This window comes from Anopheles darlingi, chromosome X (genome assembly GCF_943734745.1).
Source record: "Anopheles darlingi chromosome X, idAnoDarlMG_H_01, whole genome shotgun sequence".
NCBI lineage: Eukaryota > Metazoa > Arthropoda > Insecta > Diptera > Culicidae > Anopheles > Anopheles darlingi.
Window position 1 is genome coordinate 11,146,329 of NC_064873.1, and position 19,983 is coordinate 11,166,311.

The window sequence follows — 19,983 nt, forward strand, 5'->3', positions numbered from 1 at the left end:
ATGGCATTTTATGCAAATATTCCCAAAAATCTTCCTAGTGTTTCAATATGGTATCGGTCCGTAGGTCTTGCCACCCGGCCTAGAACCAGAGCTAGTTAGCGTTCCTGGACCGTGCCATCGGATTTTAGAAAGTTGTTCAGAATTTGACAGTTAGGTTGGTACACCTTGGTGTTTACGTTTACTTTGAGACCGCTCATTTCGAAGCTGTTTTCGCGTTTCTGTGGTATTATGAAAGTTAAGGTGCTTTTTCCGGTCAGGCGATACCTAGCGTCTCTGTCGTGTCAAACGATTTTTTCTGGTTCGTCGATTATTTTCCCGAACAAAACGCCTGCTGTTACCAGCAAAAAGGCGATCGCCTGGGTGATTTCCTTAGGCGATAATGAACTCAAAAATGAACCAAAATGAATTAGACACCTGAGGCGTTAGGCCTCAGCGGAATAAGCACCCAAAATTCACGAAAAGTGGCACTGTGATAAAGAATTCGTTTCTTTGTCACAATTAAATTCACGAAAAGTGCCACAAAAGTGGCCCGACCCTACTGTCAAAAAAATCAAAATGGTGGCCTGTCAAAGCGTCTATGACGCCACCTGTCTATTTGATACACCTTTCCTTGCTCCAGCTCAAGGTACTTTAAAAAGACAGGTAGCTTTATCCAGAACAAATCCCCGATTTTATTTTAGAAAAAACTTCAGAGTTTGACATTCACGGGATGGTGGGATGTTTACTTCGGGAACGCTCTTTTCGGAGCTGTTTTCGCTTTTCTGTGGTATTACGACAGTTCAAATTCACGAAAAGTGGCACGAAAGTTAAAGTTTATGCAAATATTCTCAAAATTCTTCCTAGTGTTATCGGTCCGTAGGTCTTGCCACCCAGCCTAGAACAAGAGCTAGCTAGCGTTCCTGGACCGTGCTCACTCGCTGTAAAACACAACTCGGTCGCTCGAATGATCTTAAATAGAAAGATGAATCATTTAAACATCCGAAAAAGAGTGAAATCAGGTACTTTCCTTGATAAAACCACCAAACTTGCCCACATCTTCTTCTTCTTCTTCTTGAAACTCACGTGGTTTTGTTGATAAAAGCGCCCTGCTATGAATGTCAAACAAATTCAAAATGGTGACCTGTCAAAGCGGTTAAGATGCTACCTGTCTTTTTAAAGTACCTTGCTCCAGCTGAAATTTTGACAGCCCTTTTGCTGATTTGGAAGTCGCCGGTTGGTAAGTATCACTGCGTAAGAGGGTTTTCTGGATCGAGCTTCCTTTTTCAGTTTTCATTTATTCCTGCATCCTTCACACCAAACTAGTGGACTGCAGTGTTTCACCTAGAGTTTTATGGACTGTAATGACTGGTGTTGATTGCCTTAGATATCGCCGTGATCGAAACAACTGAGCTCTACCAACCAAGTAACTTCTTCCGACACACAACCCAAAGCGAAACCAGGCAGGAAAGATGGCTAACAAGGCCATCATACCTTTGGTCGTGCTGCTCTGCTTTGCCATCGGACTTTCAGATGCTGTTGATCGCAACAACTTTAAAACGTGCGAGCAAAGTAGCTTCTGTCGGTAAGTAGCTTGTACTGTAGGTCTAGGAGAAGTAACACAGCAATACAATATTCATCTAAACGAGTAAAATTACTAAAACGAAGGCTGTCATTCTAGGGTGACGCTAGGGAGCTTAGCGAGGGGTGTGGGAAGGGGGAGGGGGGGGAGACTGGCGTTTGTATTTTCCATCGGCATAGCAGACACGATCGATACCTGTATCACCCCTCGTCATCTAAACTTATCCTTGACCGTCATAACTGTCTCTCGTTAATAACAGTTAGTTAGAAATGGGTGCCGGTCCTGTGTAGTTTAGTGTGATTTGATCCTTTGAATTCCCTGCGTGTTGGTTGGGTCATACGAATGCTTTCATTAATACCATACTCTGTTTCCCTAAACTACGCAGCCGCCTGCGCTCGTTGGAGCAGCAAACGAGCGATTTCGTTGCGCTACCGCAAACGTTGCAACAGTTCAAGCAATACATCACCCTCAACTTGCAGCACCAAAAAAACAAGCATGAGTACCAGCTGAAGTTGGCGTGCATGCTCGGAGGAAACAGCTTCCACCTGCAGGTGGACGAGCGAGAGCCGTTGAGCCCACGGTACCGCGTCACAGATTCGCTTGTGCAGCCACCTCAGTATGAGTTGACCACGGTCGAGGGCAGCTCTGGCACACTGATCATGGTGGCTTGCGGAACGGGCGAGCAGAAGGCGAAGGCCGCAATCCAAATCGCACCGTTTAAGGTAGATTTCTATCGCAATGGAGTGCTTGTGCTATCAGCGAACGGAAAGGGTATGATGCGGTTTGAGCATCGTCGTACCAAGGAGCAGCAACAGCAACACGAGGAACCGGTTCACCAGGAAGGTGAAGAGGATGCTGGGGCCGTGGATGAGGCAGCAGCAGCAGAAGCCCCTGAGACCGCCCAGGATCCGGGAGAGTGGGAGGAAAACTTTAAGTCGCACCACGATTCAAAACGTCACGGTCCGGAGGGGCTCGCGCTAGATTTTACCTTTCCTGAGGCGAAGATTCTGTTCGGCATTCCCGAGCACGCCGACTCGTTTGCTCTCAAGCACACCGCTACCAAGGGATCGGACCCATACCGGCTGTACAATCTGGATGTATTCGAGTACGAGCTGAACAACGGGATGGCATTGTACGGTTCGGTACCAGTGATTTACGGGCACGGCGACTCAGCTGGAACGGTCGGCGTGTTTTGGCAGAACGCGGCCGAAACGTGGGTCGACATCTTCAACGACAGCGAGAAGCAGAACGTGGTCTCGTCGATCGTAAATCTGGTGCGTGGTATTGGCCAGGGTGAACCACCGGTGGCAAATTTTATATCCGAAACGGGCATCATGGATGTGTTTGTGCTGCTCGGTCCCCAGCCAAACGATGCCTTCCAGCAATACACGGCGCTAACGGGGCGGGCACCGCTGCCACAGCTGTACGCCCTTGCCTACCATCAGTGCCGTTGGAACTATAACGACGAACGCGACGTGGAGCAGGTGTCGGCCAAGTTCGACGAGTACGACATCCCTATGGACACTATGTGGCTCGACATCGAGTACACGGACGGAAAGCGCTACTTCACCTGGGACCAACATAAATTCCCACACCCGGTGGAGATGATGAATAATCTGACAGCACTCGGGCGCCACATGACGATCATCATCGATCCGCACATCAAGCGCGACAGTGGCTACTTCTTTCACAACGAGTGCACCGACCGGAAGCTGTATGTGAAGAACAAGGACTCCGGTGACTACGAGGGCTGGTGCTGGCCAGGAGCGGCCAGCTACGTGGACTTTTTCAATCCGGACGCCCGACGCCACTACGCGGACCAATACCTGCTCGAGAACTTCCGCGAGCAGACGGTCACGGTCGGCATCTGGAACGATATGAACGAACCATCGGTGTTCAATGGGCCGGAGGTGACGATGCCGAAAGACAATTTGCATCATGGTGGCTGGGAGCATCGGGAGGTACATAATCTATACGGCCACCTGCAACTGACGGCGACTTTCGATGGGCTGATGAGGCGTGGCGCGGGATCCTTGCGCCCTTTCATTCTCTCGCGGGCCCACTTTGCCGGTAGCCAGCGGTTCGCTGCCGTCTGGACTGGTGACAATATGGCCGAGTGGGGCCATCTGCGGGCCTCGATTCAGATGTGCCTGGCACTGTCGGTGGCCGGCATCAGTTTCTGCGGAGCCGACGTCGGTGGCTTCTTCGGCAATCCGGAGGCGGATCTGTTTGCCCGCTGGTACCAAACGGCCGCTTTTCAGCCCTTCTTCCGTTCACACGCACACATCGATACGAAGCGCCGCGAGCCATGGCTGTTTCCGGAGGACGTCCGTTTGGTCATTCGCGATGCCATCCGCCACCGCTACCGGCTGCTACCGCTGTGGTATACACTATTCTACGAGCACGAGCAGCACGGACTACCGATCATGCGTCCACTGCTGGCGCAGTACCCACGCGATGTCGAGGCGTTCGCGATAGACGATCAGTTCCTGATTGGTGACCGGCTACTGGTGGCACCGGTGCTCGAGGCCAAGCCGGCCGGCGGCAAGCGCCAGGTGTATTTCCCGGTGAACGAGAATGGGCAAGGCGATTTGTGGTACGATTGTGATACCTTCCAGAAGCACTCGACGGCTGGCGTCATCGGTATTCCTGTCGACGCGTATAAGGTGCCGGTGTTCCAGCGCGGCGGTACGATTGTGCCACGCAAGGAGCGAATTCGACGCGCTTCCACGCTGATGACCCACGATCCGTACACACTCGTAGTAGCATTGAACCGGGAAGGCACTGCTACCGGCACGCTCTACATGGACGACGAAATGAGCTATGATTATCGGCGTGGTCATTATCTGTATCTGCAATTCGAGTACCGCGATGGTGTGCTGAGCAGTCGGTGCGTAATACAAAAAAAAAAGAGGAAACAGGTCTTGCTGCTTACTAATTGCTCTTATGTTTTCTATCTTAGGAAAATTGATACCACAGCCACCTTCCCGACTAAGAGCTGGCTCGAGCGAGTCGTGTTCGTGGGATTGGCGAAGCAGCCGACCACGGTCATGTTGCGTAGGGCCAGCAGCGATGACTCGACGATGCTTGAGTTGGTGCGTGAGGCTGCTGTCCCGGGTGTGGCCATCGTGCGCAAACCGGGCGTTGTGATGAGTGAAGGTTGGTCCATCACACTGCAATTTTAGACCTATTAATGGGGGCCGGTGGTATGCAGATAGTAAGCTGCTAAACTCTGTTGTTGTCCATTCATTCATACGTACGAACGAAAGTAGGCTCCACCACGGTCATATCCTATCCTACATAAAGTTTCGATTAAAATAAATCGGGCTTTCTAATTTCCACACGACGAGTAAATTGGAGATAACTGTGAGAATAAAATAGATGTAACAGGCGTAGAATTCATGCCGTGACCGGCTTACGCGGTCGATGATCGATTCAATAAAAGATTAAAACAAATACAACCGCTATTAATGGCTATCCAGCTTCTGGAACAGATGTAGTCGCTTTTCTGCATTGATTTATGCAGTGTTTCTTAAAATAGTTTTCTTTTGTTAGCAAGTCAGCAAATGTCAGGTTGTCCACTAGAAGCAACAGCATGGTGCCCCACGTCACGTCACGTTTCATTTATGATTGAGACTAAAGCTTCTTTAGATTGTACTCGCATCAACGCAGTAGATCCGTGCGTTTGTAATTGCTTCAGATCAGAAGTTTCAACATCGGGTCCGGAATCAGAATTGGAATCTATTCCGGATTTTTTTTTCAGAATCAACTCCGGATTCTTTACAAGCGGAATCGGAATGGAATCGTGGATTCCGAGCGCACGCCACTAGTAGCCACGGTCCCGGCACTTTATTGTTACCGTTTAATGTGAAACTTTTAGTTCAACCAACCACTACGGTGGGCTTGGACTTAGTGGACTCCGGACGCGGCGCAACCACTTTCGGTGGAGCAGTGGCGCTCCTCTGCTTAACAATAAATTTTCAGTCCATAGTGAGGCTCCCTAAGCTCTCCTCCTCTTTCTCCTGTTCCTTGTCCTCGTTCTCCCCCCCCCGCCTTCTCCTCTTTCTCTACCTCCTCCTGAGAGGATGGGTTTATTTTTTGGGTACGCTATGGGTCCTGCCCGTGCGGCTCACGCTGTCATAAATCAATTTTCTCATTAATAACTCATTCGGTGCCGATAAATCACTTCGTAATGATCTTTTTACTGCTACTGCTGCTGCTACTGCTTGCCGCCGCATCGACGCATCGCAAATGTGGTGTCAATCGCGCGGTCCTCATATCGCGTTCGTGGTCCTTTTTGTTTTGCTTTTTTTTTTATTCTTGTTCATTTCCATTTTCTGAAAATAAGCATACCGGCTGTTCGCTTCTATCGGGTGGACCCAAACCTGTAGGTCGCGCACACTAGTGATACCAGAAGAATTCCCGGCGGCGAACGACGATGCAAATATAAAATCCTGCTCCTGCGGTGCTCCTAACCGTGTACACTCCTAAGCACCATCTAGCACCAATGCTGGTTATTGTTATGGCCGAGTTATTGTCTGCCCTTGCGTTTTGGAGCCACACAACTATTGCAAGAGGCGTGCGTGTGTTGTGGTCTGGGCTTTTTTGCAGCGTTTCCCGGGGAACGATTTGCGGTGGACATAAAAGCTGTCACCAACTCGGATGCCACTAACATCTAATCGGGTTTCATGCTTTTGTGTTCTGTTTTCTCCTCTCCTCTCCCGCTTTGCATACGCTGTTCACTCCCTTTCAGTTCTCTTTCTCTTTCTATCGTATGGAGGAACAGGGTCAGCTTAAAGTGGGCTGTAAAACATTCTTTTGCGAGATTTCGTGCAATTGAAATTAATCAGAGCCAAGCTTGGCTTACAAATAGTTTATTTGCGAAAGCGTAAGCTATGCTCTATCTCTCTCTCTCTCTCTCTCTCTCTCTCTCTCTCTCTCGCATTCCCTCCACGTCGCCTTTCACCCTCCCCGACAGTAGACCAGCCAGTGAGCATTTTTGTGCAATTTTTGGCGAGTCCGACCAGTGAAGCAAGCTACCCACTGGTCGCCATGAGACTGCTTCACTACTCCAAACCAGGCCCTAGGGCCAGTTAGGTCCCAATGCAGCCATATAGTATACAGTGATACATATTCATATTGGTACGGCTATGTTGCTATACTGCATTTTGTTATTAACTTTATGACAATTATAACAATTGATTCTAGAAGAGAAATTATCGTTTGTTATTACTGATATCACTTTCTTGGAAAAAAGTAATTAGTTTATGTATGGCGACGATTCTAGTGAGCGAGGGTCGCGACATAGCCAAAATGAATATGAATTTGTATTACTGCAAATGGCATGCGTACCTTGCGTGCTGAGGTGCGGAAGGCGCGTTGTTTGTCCTAGGAACGCCCAGCTCTTTTCAATCAATGGCCTAGTTGACAAACACAAATTTAGCCAAATTTAATAAACGCCGTATCACAAACTCCCAACGAGCAAGATCCTTGGGAGGGATAACTGAAAGTGGCAATAAACGACCCTAACCGGACGTAGCTAATCAATTCGGTGGGGTACGGGGCAAACCGCCACGTAATGCCGTACCAATAATCTGACCGATACATCATTGGACCGTGAAGGTTCACCTTCGGTCTCCGACTCCGTCACACACCCACACACACACACACACAAACGCATGCATGCTGATGCCATGTGCTCTTCCCGTGCTGGTGGTGCGAGAGTGGCGAGATTCCCACGGCCAACGGGGCCCCGATTGCCGGTTTTCCGACTTCATGACACATCTTCAAACGCTGTGTGCGTGTGTTTTCCAAGGGGGTGGTTTGGGGGGAGGGGGGGGGGGGTTATTGTCCGGCGGAACGATCGGGGAGGAGGAAGAAGGGATTGAGCGAAGGTTTTGGAAGGGTGGAAATACATTTATCAGTTGACTGCATTTTTTCTCCGAACAGTCGTTTGGCTTCACTCGAAGCGTATATGCAACCCCTCGCTACCCCGCGGTTGGCCGTAGAAGGAAAAGCGACAAGGACAAGGACAAGGAAGCAACCCTCCGATTCGCGAGAACTGCTTTGCTGCAAAAGGTGACATCGGTAAATGGGGAAAATCCGGACATAAAAAAGTGGCAAAGTCGTCAGAGCCGAGCAAAGAATCAGCAGCAGAGCGTGAGGAGAAGGAGGCGAAGAAAAAAAAAACATCTCCCACGTGGGTTTTCGGTAGGAAGGAAGGAAGGAAGGATGAAAGCAACGAGCCTGAGCCCCCTCCCCCACCGCTCCCGCCCCCTACACAGATGGGCAGCACCGGTAGACAGGCCGAGGCGAAGGCTTCAAAAGGAAAAAAGGCCCGGGCGCACTGTTGTGCGAACCAGCGCAAGTGTGCCATTCTTGCACCGATGGTTTGTAAGGGGTGGTTTTGGGTGGGAATGGGCTGCAGAGATGCAGAAAGCGTAAAATTTATGATCATGGAATTACGACCGAAGTCTCGTATTTGTAATGTGTTGGTTTCTTTTCATCCCCCCCCCCCCGTCCCTTTCCTTCCGTTTTGCACCCTCCCTGTTCACTCTCGCCATCTCTTTCGAATTCGAACGGCATGGCCTTTTGCGGGCCTTTGAGGTTCGTCGCAAAAAGTCACTAAATTCCGTGACAGTACACACCGCAGTACGAACCGCAGTACTGCCACGGCACCAGCAGCAAACCGATCAGACCTTTATGAGCCACATTGTACGACAGGCCAGTGTACTAGTCCACCGGCACCTGGGTAAACACTATTCTTTTTGAGGCTCCAGTTACTCCAGAAGGCCCTGCCCGATCTGTATCTGCTCTGCTAGCAGATACGCTTTTGTCTCCCTACAGAGCCTGTTTCTACGGAGGCGTACTGCCAAAACAGAGGGAAGAAAAAAAAAAGAAGAAGCAGACGTAGGTGAGCGGCTGCTCATCAACGGTTCACCGTCGTCGTCGTCGTCGTCGTCGTTCTTACTCTTAACTATCATCGGCACCGCGCAACGGCGCGATTGATCCAGCGATCCGAACTCCGGATCGAAAACGAAAGCAAACAAAACCACCGGAGGTGGCAGGAGGGTGTTTGTCGAAACATTAAAAAAGCAACAACACGACAACGGCAGCACAGCATAAAAAAGAACAAAAAAAAAAGGAACCCCCACGGGCATTCTTAACGAGAGTGGGAGTATGGGCTGCTGCTGCTGCTGCTGCCGTTGCTGCCGTTGCTGTTGCTGTTGCTGCTCTTGTGCAGTACGTTCCTATCATCATAGGTGAGGCGAGCGAGAATGAGAGAAAGCGTCGGAAGTGGGTATCCGAGTGGTAGATCCGAGATTGGGTTGTTTTACGAATGATCCGATGTGAAAGCAATCGGAAACACCATCAAAACGGGAGCGGGCGAGCGCTAAGCGTTAACTGTGATCAGAAACCGATCCGAACGGTGGAGGGAGCGCGTGCGAGGGAAGCGGGAAATCGAGATGGAGTAGAGTGCTCTACACAATCACGCGCCCATCCTGCCCAGCGAGCGCTCGCTGCTAGTTAATCATGCATTCAGTTTAATACGCGCCATTTCCGGTTGTTCCGTTCTCGCCGACATCGAGGTCGACGATCCGGAGGACACGAGGACGGCGTTCGTGACTGAGACCATCGCAAGCGCGAAGCTGTTAACCCAATTTTCACGATTGGCATCGTTGTGCCAATTACAGGAACCCTCCGGCGCAGCATCGTCAACGTATCGAAATCGCCCGGCAGCCGGCGGTTCCAGATCATACGAGGTGGCAGCGGCGTGCACCACGCGTGATCTTGGTGCGGAACGCGGGAGGAGGGGAGAACGTCCTGAGTAAGCTAGCTAAGAAACGACTGGAGCGAGAAGCATAAAAGCGAATCGACCATTCGCTCATCGGAACATAATATATCTTTACATGGGGCGTTGATGATTGTGCCTGACGAACATATCATATCTATCGAGAGGAGTCAAAGGTAGTGTCTGTTCGACGAAACGAAACTGACTGCATACCGATACCGTGTGTGTGTGTGTGTGTTCACCGTCTCCGTCCCCTAGCTCGTATATCTGTCGTTATTTTCCGCGTTCCGGGGCTGATTGAGTGGCTGCATCAATTGCCCGTGGAGCCACCAAACAAGCAGTGCAGCATAAGGTTTGTTTTTCTATTGGTGATGCTCGATATTCGAGGGATGATGCTCGAACGAGATGAGAAGCGAAATGGAAACCGAAATGGACGAAATGGAGCAGAAGTGTGGAGGTGGGGGAGGAGGGGCGGGCGTGTTGATGGTCTTGCGATTGAATATTTTATTGTGACTGTCTTGTGGCATACCTTTTTCTCGCTCGCTTCGACGCTTGGCGAGGTTATGTTTTCGCGCTGACGCATGACGACGTTCGGGCCGCGTGTTCGCTACCGGGATTTTTCAGCAGCTCCGCGCAGTTCGCTTTGTTTTGAAAATCCGATTACCGGTGAGTAGTAAGCATGAGCAAAAGGACAAGCAGGGGGTGGTGGAGGAGGAGGAGGAGGAGGGGGAGGAGGTAAAGGAGAAGGAGGAGAAGATGAAGGAATCTTTTTATACCATAGCCTTACGTCGTGAGATCTGCCGTTTAACAACTGCTTCGAGCCTAGGGGCCCTATTTCAAGAGTTTTGTCTGGCCTTCAAAAATCTCTTATTTTGCAACCTTTTGTATTGGTGATGACTGTTGAGTCTTCTGGAGACCTGGAAGTGGGGTCCGAATCCAAAAGAATTACTAATTCTACCAAAATAATCACCAGCCACCAAAAACCTTTCGCTGCAATGCCAACAGCGCGACTAAACGGAACTAGTAGAACCGAAACTCTATCAAATCTCTAACAGACTCAGTCAGGTAGCTGCATAGCCTCGCGCGGAATGGGGCCCGCCGGCTGAGAAGGCTAATGCACTGTCTAGCTATAATCTGCCAGCAGTGCATTGGGAGTGAGCGAGAGAGATAGAGAGAGAGAGAAAGAAAAAGAAAGAGAGATAGAGAGAGAGAGAGATTTTTTTCATCATCACCTTCTTCATTCTGCTCTTTCGCTGTCGTTGTGTAATTCTACTCCGATTTTCCTCTCCGTTAGCAGTTCCTGCGTTGTTGTTTTTGATGATCTACAATGGACAGCACAAAATAATGATGAGGCAAGATGCGAAGCAAAACGAACAAGAAGGGAAAGAAGAAGGAGAAGAAGAAAACAGAAGAAGAAGAAGAAACGGAACAAAAATAGATGAAGGATGAACAAAGGTACTAGGCTGAGGAGTTGCTTATACGGATAAAACTTTCTAAATTAAATTTACATTACATTCCCTGGTGTTAGGTGCATGGGGCAGCAGAGGATGCGGCGGGTGGTGGATAGAGATAAAGAAAACAAAAAATATACTTATACACACACACACACCCTGACACACACAAACACTCGTGCAGACACATGCACGCTCCTTTTGTTGATTTCTTTCCCTATTCTGTTTGTGTTTTTTTATGGTTCTACTATATTGCTTGTTAAGTATTCTTTTTTCGAAGAGGTTAGAGTGTGTGGATGCGGTTGGCTTATATATATTCCTGGAAAGGAGAAAGCAGGGGGGAGGAGGTGAGCCTCAATATCCGCGAGCGGTGAATAGGTAAATTAATATGTTCCTGCTCCTGATTAAAGCATATCATTCGTAAAACAGGAAGCTCAGCGCCGTGCTGCCTTTTTTTGCATGTTGGCGAACTCTTTGGCGTACGTTCTGTACGTGGTTGAGAAGGGAGATTTGCTACCCACAATTCCGGCAAGATGTGCTTGAAGGTTTAGGTTCTCGAATTACTGTTCTATTTGCAAATGCAAATTGACATCCGCCGTCGTTGCCATAGTCGGCGAGGACGCGTCACCGGGTGTCAGATGGTAGTGACCGACCCATGCGCTGCATACACACGCACCTATATATATATATATATATATATATATATATATATATATATATATATATATATATATATATATATATATATATATATATATATATATATATATATATATATATATATATATATATATATATATATATATATATATATATATATATATATATATATATTCCTCTTTATATTCCTCTGAGGAGCATGTGCAATGGAAGTATGATAGTCATTTGATTTGCGTGGAACGGTGGATGAGGGTGTGGTGAAGAGGGTTGGGAGATGAAGGCCGTAATAACTGCGGATGTTTATCCTAAGAGTGCGCCCGCAACCGTCACTCGCACGGCAATCTAATCCGTGGTAACCGCCATTATGGAGGTCGTCCATCCATCCCTTGCTCTGTTCCCTCTCCCTGCTGCTGCTGCTGCTGCTGCTGTGGTGAAGCTGCTTCTAGTGCTGCTGCTACGGCCGGTGGTGGAATAATGCACGGATTAACGCGGAATTACTTTCGGACCCGCACGATATCGAGGTTGTGTAAGGCTGTTGGTGCAGAAGCGAAAAAGAAATGAATTACCGGATAAAGAGCCGCTGCGCGGTTCGAAGCAGTCGAGGAAGGCGAAGCAGGAAATGGCCGGGAATCAACCGGTAAAGGAGTTACATAAATGGGGCAATCTGCCTTTTTAATGGCCGCTCTCGACGGCTCCAATGCCGGCAATAACGCGGTTGCACTGCGAGAGCGAAACAGAGAGAGAGAGAGAATGAGAGAGAGAGAGGGAGAGAGAAAGAGAGAGAGAGAGAGAGAGAGAGACCAGAAAGACATAATAATCATAATTTTATGAGACTACCGTTGCAATCGTTATCGTGAAAGAGTAATGATATGGCACCCTATTTCACCACCCACCATCCCCCACCTCATACCTTTTTTCCGCTATGCTTCTGGAACGGTTCAAGTATCGGATGCCACAGTCTGCAGTACCAACAGTCCATCAAGAAGAGTACACCGAGGGAGAAGGAGAACGAACGTGTATGTGTATCCATATGCGCGAAGTAGGATTAATATCTCCCACTCTCCCACCCTACCTTCCTTTCTCTCTCTCTCTCTCTCTTTCTCTCTCTCTCTCTCTCTCTCTCTCTCTCTCTCATTTTCTTTTCCTCCTCAACGCTCCTCAACGTGCGGCTAGCCTACTGTTCCTGAAGGATTGTTTCTGTCTTTCTGTTTCTTCTTCCTTTCGCTGGTTTGGTTCTCTTGCCAAACGGTGAAGCTGCGTAAACGCCTCATAGGGTGGGGGGTGCGGGCGGCCCGGTTTTATGGACCTTTTCAAACGGTGCAAAATTTATCGCTAATCGGCGTATGCACTAGCCACCACATCCTCATGTGTAACGCACACACACACAACACGGTTCCAATTTTCGGTTACCTTGGGGGGCCTTTTTTCGCGTTTGGTTAGGAATAAAATTCGAATTCAATAAATTACTACCTTCGCTTGCGTTTTCCTGACGCTGACAGTTGCTCAGTTACTCCGGTCTGACTGCACAGAATGCGCTGGAACAGATCACGAAGCCAGTGTCCAATGTCCCCAATACCCTACCAGCCGTTAGTAGACTGATACATTGTTGTAGAAGAGATTGAAACGGTTAGTACCAGTAGGCACATGCAGGTGTGAGGCACAGCACTGCAACTTGCATATTTACATTCTTTCGAGCCCAGTAAACTCTTTCACTCGGAAGCTGTGCTAAACTGTCCGTGTTCGAACGCGCTATCTACTGTACAAAGCATTAGAAAAAAAAACGCATGACTGATTTGGGCTTATGCATTGCACCTTATAATGGAGCAACTCTTTGTGGTCCAGTTTGTAGTGCAACTAGTTCTAGGTCAAATCACCTCCAGGTTCTAGGTCAAATAACTCGATGCCCCTTTCTGTAGTTACCCCATGTTGCCGTAGGCCGCATCGCTAAATACAACTCGGATCCTAATGAACGTGGTCCTGATGGTGTGCTGCGAATGAGGGGTTGCTATCTACCAGTCCTGAGCAGGAGTTGGTCTAGTTAGAGGGTGTGTATTACCATTTCGCCACTGCAAAGTTGCGCCGCTTTAATTAACTTTTGACCCCCCCCTCCTCCCCCTTCCCTTCCTTCCGCGCATGCTTCGCCAGCTAGCCTATTTCTCAATCGATTTCACTCACCTCTAGTGCTCTGTAGTGCTCGAAAGTGAAGGTCAGAAGCCTAAAACTGAATCGAGATTCAACTTCTGGACCACTGTTTACGCCGATCGCCGAGGATGGGGATGTGCTACACCCTAGCGCCCTAGGTTTAGGGGGTGGTGGGGGGAGAGGGACGCAATAGAAGAAAGGGTTAGGACTGCAGGTTTTCTTGCTGCAGCTACTGCTCTACGTCCGACTTCCGATTGACCAGAGGCCTTCGCTCGGGTTGGGACACCCAACCGGCAAAACTCGTAGCATTTTACTATTATACCTCCCATGGAGCTGTTCTCCGTTTTCTTTTTTTTCTCTCTCCCTTTTTATCGCTCTCTCTCTCTCCCTCTCTCTCTCTCTCCTGCGCTCTCTCTCTTTGTATCCTTCTATTCCCCTTGCTTTCGTTTGAACAACGGAGTACTGAAATGTGTGATAGTGATTCACATCACGTACCACGTATTGCCTCAACTAAATCCTCTCCCCACCACCGTTTGTGCTTCCTATTCTACACTTTGCTGAACTCCAATAGCAGGGTAAGGGCGAGAGAGAGCATAGTGGAGCAGAGTGTGCGCTATCGAGAACGATTTTCAATAACCAAACAGTGTGTCGTCGGTCCCGGGCGGGCTGCAAAGTGAAATTGCTTCAAGCACTAAACTACCATCCCTTAAACACGCGCACACACACCCACAAACACATACATACACATCAAGAATACATGGGATGTTCACGGTCTTCTTCTCTAATGCAAAACTGAGATTTGATGCAGTTGGCATGTTGGCTTTGGCACCCCTCTGTTAAGCGGCCCACATACGTGCAATACTGTACTTCAATACTTTTGAGTGCAGCAAGGCGTTTAATTGACGTCTTTTCTATTGTATCTCGGCAGCATTACCATTGTCATCAATATTCCATCAACCAAGGTTACAGACGCATTAATATTAGACGTCAGTCGCCAGGGAAAATTTCAAGACATTTCAGGCAATTGGTGGTCCGACATGATCAGATAAAAAGGGTTAGTCCCTTTGGAATAAAAATTGATCTAAAAAATGTCTTCAAATTAACATAAAAAATGTTGCACTATAATTCGATCGACATCTGTTATCCACAATCTCCCTATTTTAGCCATTGGAGCCTCTAACATGAAACGTAAAACCTAGCATAAAAGCAAAGTGTAATGCCAAATCGATTATGCTTCGTGTGGTAGGTTTGAATTATACAAAGGTTTACCTCGAAATTCGTTCTAGTTTTTGTTTAACAGGTGCTCCAATGTAGCTTACACGGCATTCAACTTGCATGCAAATATTGATGCGTAATATTGAGCCTGTGTGTGTGGCCCGCTTTAGTATGTGCCAGTAGCAACGTGAGGCTTCCCTACTGCTACTGTGTCCTTAGCTGGCATTCGGAGCCTGCATCCTGACAAGCCACAAGAGGAGAAACATTAACAAAGAAAGAGGGGGTAGAAATAAGTAGAAGAAGATGAAGAAGAAGAAGAAGAAGAAGAAGAAGCAACGAAAGTGTGTGATATGACCAGACGATGATGATAACGATGATGATTCGTGTGGTGTGGTTTCCTTGAGTGGCTTTATCAATTTCAGGGAGTCGCCCCTGCGATCATCTCGACCTCTCTTTGTTGCATCAGTCAGTCCCTCTCAGTGCGCACACAACTCCACACACCCAAATACCCTCTGGTCGTTCCGTTTGTTTGTTGCTTGTTTTATGTTGACACTTTCAGCCAGTCGGTCCTTTCTCTGTCTCTCTCTCTCTCTCTCTCCATATCTCTCTGTCTCTGGCTCTTTCTCTCTCTGTTTTGATGTCTTATATGTAAACGGTCAAAAGTGCTAAGTGTTTAGTTTTCCGCGTGAAGTGCCCAGCCCGCCCTATGAGAGCGCGTTTCAGGGTTAGGTGACGGGGCCGTCGTTACCTTTTGCTCGAGTGTTACACCACCCAACGCTCTTTCCCTCGGTTTTATTTCGCGTTGTTTTCGTTTTATTTTTTTCCTCTCGCCCAGCTGTACGTACTGCACTCCCTTCTTTTCTTCCCTCCCATCCCTGCTATCATTTGCTTTCCTATGCCGTATTCAATGCATCTCCCGGACTCCCGGGTATACCAGTCGTAAAGCAGCCATTTTATCTAACCCTGGAGGATTATCACCGGGATCACAAAGTGTCAAACGGGTGAAAGGGGTGGAGTGGTTGATGGGGTAAGCGGGGACTGAAGGATGGCGGAAGAAGACTAAAGGTTGGCGAAATCTAGGCGAGCAAAAGTGAAGGCCACAGAAGTAGATTAGAAGAAACCCGGCCGGCGAGCAATCGTCACGTGCGACGGACTGGTTCTGCACCCCTTGCTACACACCATGGAATGGAACAATCCTACCATTCCACCCCTTACAAACTTATCTCTTCCATTCCACCATCCGCACGCACGCGTGTGTGTGTGTGTGTGTGTGTGGTTTAGGGAATGGGAGAGAGTGTGTGGAGAGAAAAAGAGAGAGAGAGAGAGAAAGAGAGAGAGAGAGAGAGAGAGAGAGAGAATTCGGGTTTCTTTTGGTAGTCCGGAATTCTCCTATATATATCCTGTCGAGATGATGTTTCGTCCCCAGCCCAGCACAATCGGTCAATGAAATATATAGTTTCTTCCGTTTCACGGTTTCCCCCATGACCATAGTCTCTTCACACATACCTACACACACACACCCACGCTCGCACACACACACACACACACACACACACACACACACACACAGTGCATTCGCTTATAAATGGGACTGAAAGTGGTGCGAAAAGGCGATGTGTGTGGTCGTCGCTACCTTCGGGTGTTCCGGCCCTTTTTAATATACCGCGCACGTGTCCCCCGTATAAACGTTGCCGGAGAACACGCTAGAGTGATTACTGGTCTAGGGGGGGTTCATTCGTTTCCGGTGGAGTCCACGAAAATGTCAACCGGGCAGACCACTGGCTTGCTGGGGTCGTGTGCTGTGCTTGGCCTATTGTTATCGCTTCACGAGGATTCTCACCAGAAGGATTCTCGCTCCTAACAAGCCATACCATGGTGGAAGATTCTAGGCAATTAAGGGGTCGGTTCCTGGGGTTGGGGTAAATGTGAGGAGCGAAGTAAGCTTTTACTTTCCTGAGTGACAAAAAAAAAAACATCGGAACAGCGGAGTAGTCTAGTTAGAATGGCGCCTTTGCCGCTACACAAATCAGTTCAAGCTTAAGCCGTAGCATAGTCAGTTAGCAACTTGTAAAAAGATGGTGGGCAGGAGGGAGTGGGTGAGTACCGGAAAACAATAAACGGGGATTTCAAACGATCTTGTTCGGACGGTGTGGATGGTTTCATTAATCTACATCGTGAACCTACCTATCGAAAAGTCGAGTTTATTCCTAATACAAATTTACCAGGGCAGGTGTAGTTCAAAAGGTTGTTCTGGCACTGCTCCAGGCGCAGCTATGAGGGTCAGTTGGCTGGCAGCCCCTAGCTAGGTCCAAGGTCCGATTAGTCCATTAGACTGTGTTCGGATGTTGTTCCAAACGGTTCATTGCTAGATGCAAGTAATACGTCAGAGGCCCTGAATTCCTGAGGATCACCGTAAGGACCATCACGAGGATCACGGAACAAGAACCATCACGACTTGGGCTAGCAAGTGTAGACTGTAACTTGTCAAACTTATCAATAAACTTTGTCAGTGAACGCCTCAATGTTGTTTTCTTTTTCTCTCTCTTTACATAAAGCTTGGAACAGTTAATATTTGGCCGCTTTTGTTTAATCATTGCAGCGCGCCTAGTGGTCACTTTGCCATTCCGTTGCCAGCGTTTTAATCATTGTAGTCTGTTCATTTAGTGGTGAATTTTTTTAAATTGATCCACGCCTTCAAAAGTTATCAACGATGGAACGCGAAAGGCGAAAAAAAAATCTGCACAATCACTATTTAAATTCGATTTGGCTGGAGAAAAAACCGTGAAAATCTTGAAATTTCCAAACTCAACTCAAAATACCATATGTTAACGTTACTGGGGTACTTTTATCTTGATTCTAGCAAAAGAAAACAGCTGAAGTTTAACGAATGCAAAAGCCCGATTCTGCAAACAAAATTGAATCGACACTCCTGGAATCTCTCAGCGTGATTCCACCAAGAAAAACTCACGACAGTCGACATAACAGTTCGGGAAATATTTTTAAAAGAAATTTTAAGGTCATAAAAGCTATAAAATATCCAAATAGGACGCTAGAGCACAGCTTTATTGCCCAAATCCGTGCAGGGAAGCTGTATGAACAAGTGTTTGCAACACTTGTTTGTTTGGTTTGACATTGACATTGTGGCGACAAATCAAATGTTTTCACCATTGGGGTAACGTTCATTCGAAATATGTGCGAGAAAAGTGTGTCTACAGAAAAGGATTTTGTTCTTCATTCGTCCACCAACGATCCTGTGTAAGTTTGGCATGATTTAGGTAGCTGCTGTTACCGAAGGTATGGCGTTAATTTTTTGTATTCAAATAGATCGATTTCATAGGGAAAACTATCAATCCAACAAACTGTCTGGATTTTCGTTCCATAGATTTCTATTGGACGATTATCACAAGGAAACTTAAAATGTATATCAGAAATGTATAAAAAACAACTGAAATGAGGGTGATGTGCAACAAGAGGGCAAATGATGTGACCTACAGTACTGTGCAAACTTTTTTGGGTGATGTCAAAGGAAAAGTTGAAAAAGTCATATAAAAAACTAATGAATAATTTGCATCAATACTTCTTATAAGTCAATAAGAAAACCTATAAAATGACACTTTTCTTTTCTTTATATGTCATTTTTTGGCTGAAATATGACCTATTTTGTGCGGCCAAGTATTAACTGTTCCAAGCTTTATTATCTTCTAGGGAATACATACTACCTACAACAGGACCTCCTTCCGTGGTGCTTGATTGAATCAGTAGAGTTAAAGCTGTTAAAAACTGATGCACTGTGTGCGGAAAATTGTGTGCAGTGCATCAGTCCGCTGTGAGTCCGCGATATGCCAACTGCGAAGCAATAAAGTAATATATCATTAGGCAATATTTAATTTTATATTCCCATTACACGCACTCACAGGCCCGCGGTCGTCATAGGAAGAACTTTTCCGATTTGTACTCCCACACCACCCCGTCCCACCCATCCTACCCTAACCCTGGTTCATCCTTACGCAACCATCAATACAGGCGTTGTGAGGACGAGATTAGCGTACTCTTTTCGTGACAGTAAACGACACGGAGAAAGCGGATGAATCCAGTTCGGTCAGGCAGTGTGCTTTCGTGAATCTCTTGTGAAGGCTGTTCGCTGCCTTTCCTGCATTCCAGCTCTTTTCCGGCTCCGTTCGATGATAGCAACGTACAATTAGAAAAGTTACGCACTCCATCCGTGCACTTCATTGAAGTTACTGCTCTGGCCGGCCAGCCGGCCAGGCATGTCAGCCTCCCAATAGCCGTCTATCGCTGAATGCAAATCCTTAGCAGCCTGCTTGGCGGAGCAGCACTCTGTTACCAAACATGTCGCAGTGTGATCCCTAACGCCATGATCGCCACCCCCTTCGGCTGTCAGACGGGCCGACCAAAAGAATTCAGTTTATTAAATTCTTTAAAGAATGCCTCCGGGCAACAACCGAGCAGCCTGGACCTGGGCCGTTACCCATGGAGGGTGGGGGAGGGGGGAGGGGGTTGGGAGGTTAGGGATGACGCGGGTGAGAAGGCCGAGAGGGTCGAGGAACGAGGAACGAGGGGCAGCGAAATGTTTGTGTACGAGATTGGAAATACCGCCCCCCAAAAATAGCTCCCCTCCCCCGGTTTTGTATGTTGTTCGTGTGTGTGGGTTGGAGGGGGTGGGGGGTGGGGATGGGCGCTAGGAGGAGCCAGGGGATGGGAGAGGGGTTATCTTGCGCGTCTGAGAGTGCTACCCGTAGAGGGCGCCACCGACGAAGAATGTCAAAGCTCGAGGGACGGTTGAGGGTTGAGGGATGAGTGGTTCAGGGATGGGGGTGGTTGTTCGAGAGCCAACAAAATCGCCAACGAACGTACCAAGGACGAACATGTTTCCGACGTTTGTATACTGGTGGTGGGGGCAGGGAGGTCCATCCGAGGGCGAGGCCGATGGGAGAGGTTCAAATGAGCATGACAAATAAAAAGAAGAAGAAGAAGAAGAATAAGAAGAAGAAGGAAGAAAAGAAGAAGAAGAATAAGAAGAAGAAGAAGAAGGAGAAGGAGAAAAAGAAGAAGAAGAAGAAGAAGAAAAAGAAGAAAAAGAAGAAGAACAAGAAGGGGAAGAAAAGGAAAAGTGAGAGCGATAGAAACAAAACAGGCAAAAACGA

The 19,983-nt window shown here is 47.8% G+C and overlaps 1 protein-coding gene across 1 annotated transcript; it reads left to right on the forward strand.

Moving 5' to 3' along the window:
• The first annotated feature begins 1,193 nt into the window (after positions 1-1,193).
• LOC125956687 (neutral alpha-glucosidase AB) lies at positions 1,194-5,019 on the forward strand. The gene is made up of 4 exons (XM_049688779.1): positions 1,194-1,216; positions 1,303-1,561; positions 1,944-4,448; positions 4,521-5,019. Exons 2-4 carry the CDS (start codon positions 1,449-1,451, stop codon positions 4,741-4,743), a joined length of 2,841 nt encoding a protein of 946 aa, XP_049544736.1. The 5' UTR covers positions 1,194-1,216; positions 1,303-1,448; the 3' UTR covers positions 4,744-5,019.
• Positions 5,020-19,983: the final 14,964 nt, after the last annotated feature.

Bases quoted from the DNA above. Each gene is read 5' to 3' on its own strand.
- LOC125956687 (XM_049688779.1), top strand. From the start codon at position 1,449: ATGGCTAACAAGGCCATCATACCTTTGGTCGTGCTGCTCTGCTTTGCC. The intron at 1,562-1,943 runs GTAAGTAGCTTG...TAAACTACGCAG, and splicing joins GAGCAAAGTAGCTTCTGTCG to CCGCCTGCGCTCGTTGGAGC. The intron at 4,449-4,520 runs GTGCGTAATACA...TTTCTATCTTAG, and splicing joins GATGGTGTGCTGAGCAGTCG to GAAAATTGATACCACAGCCA.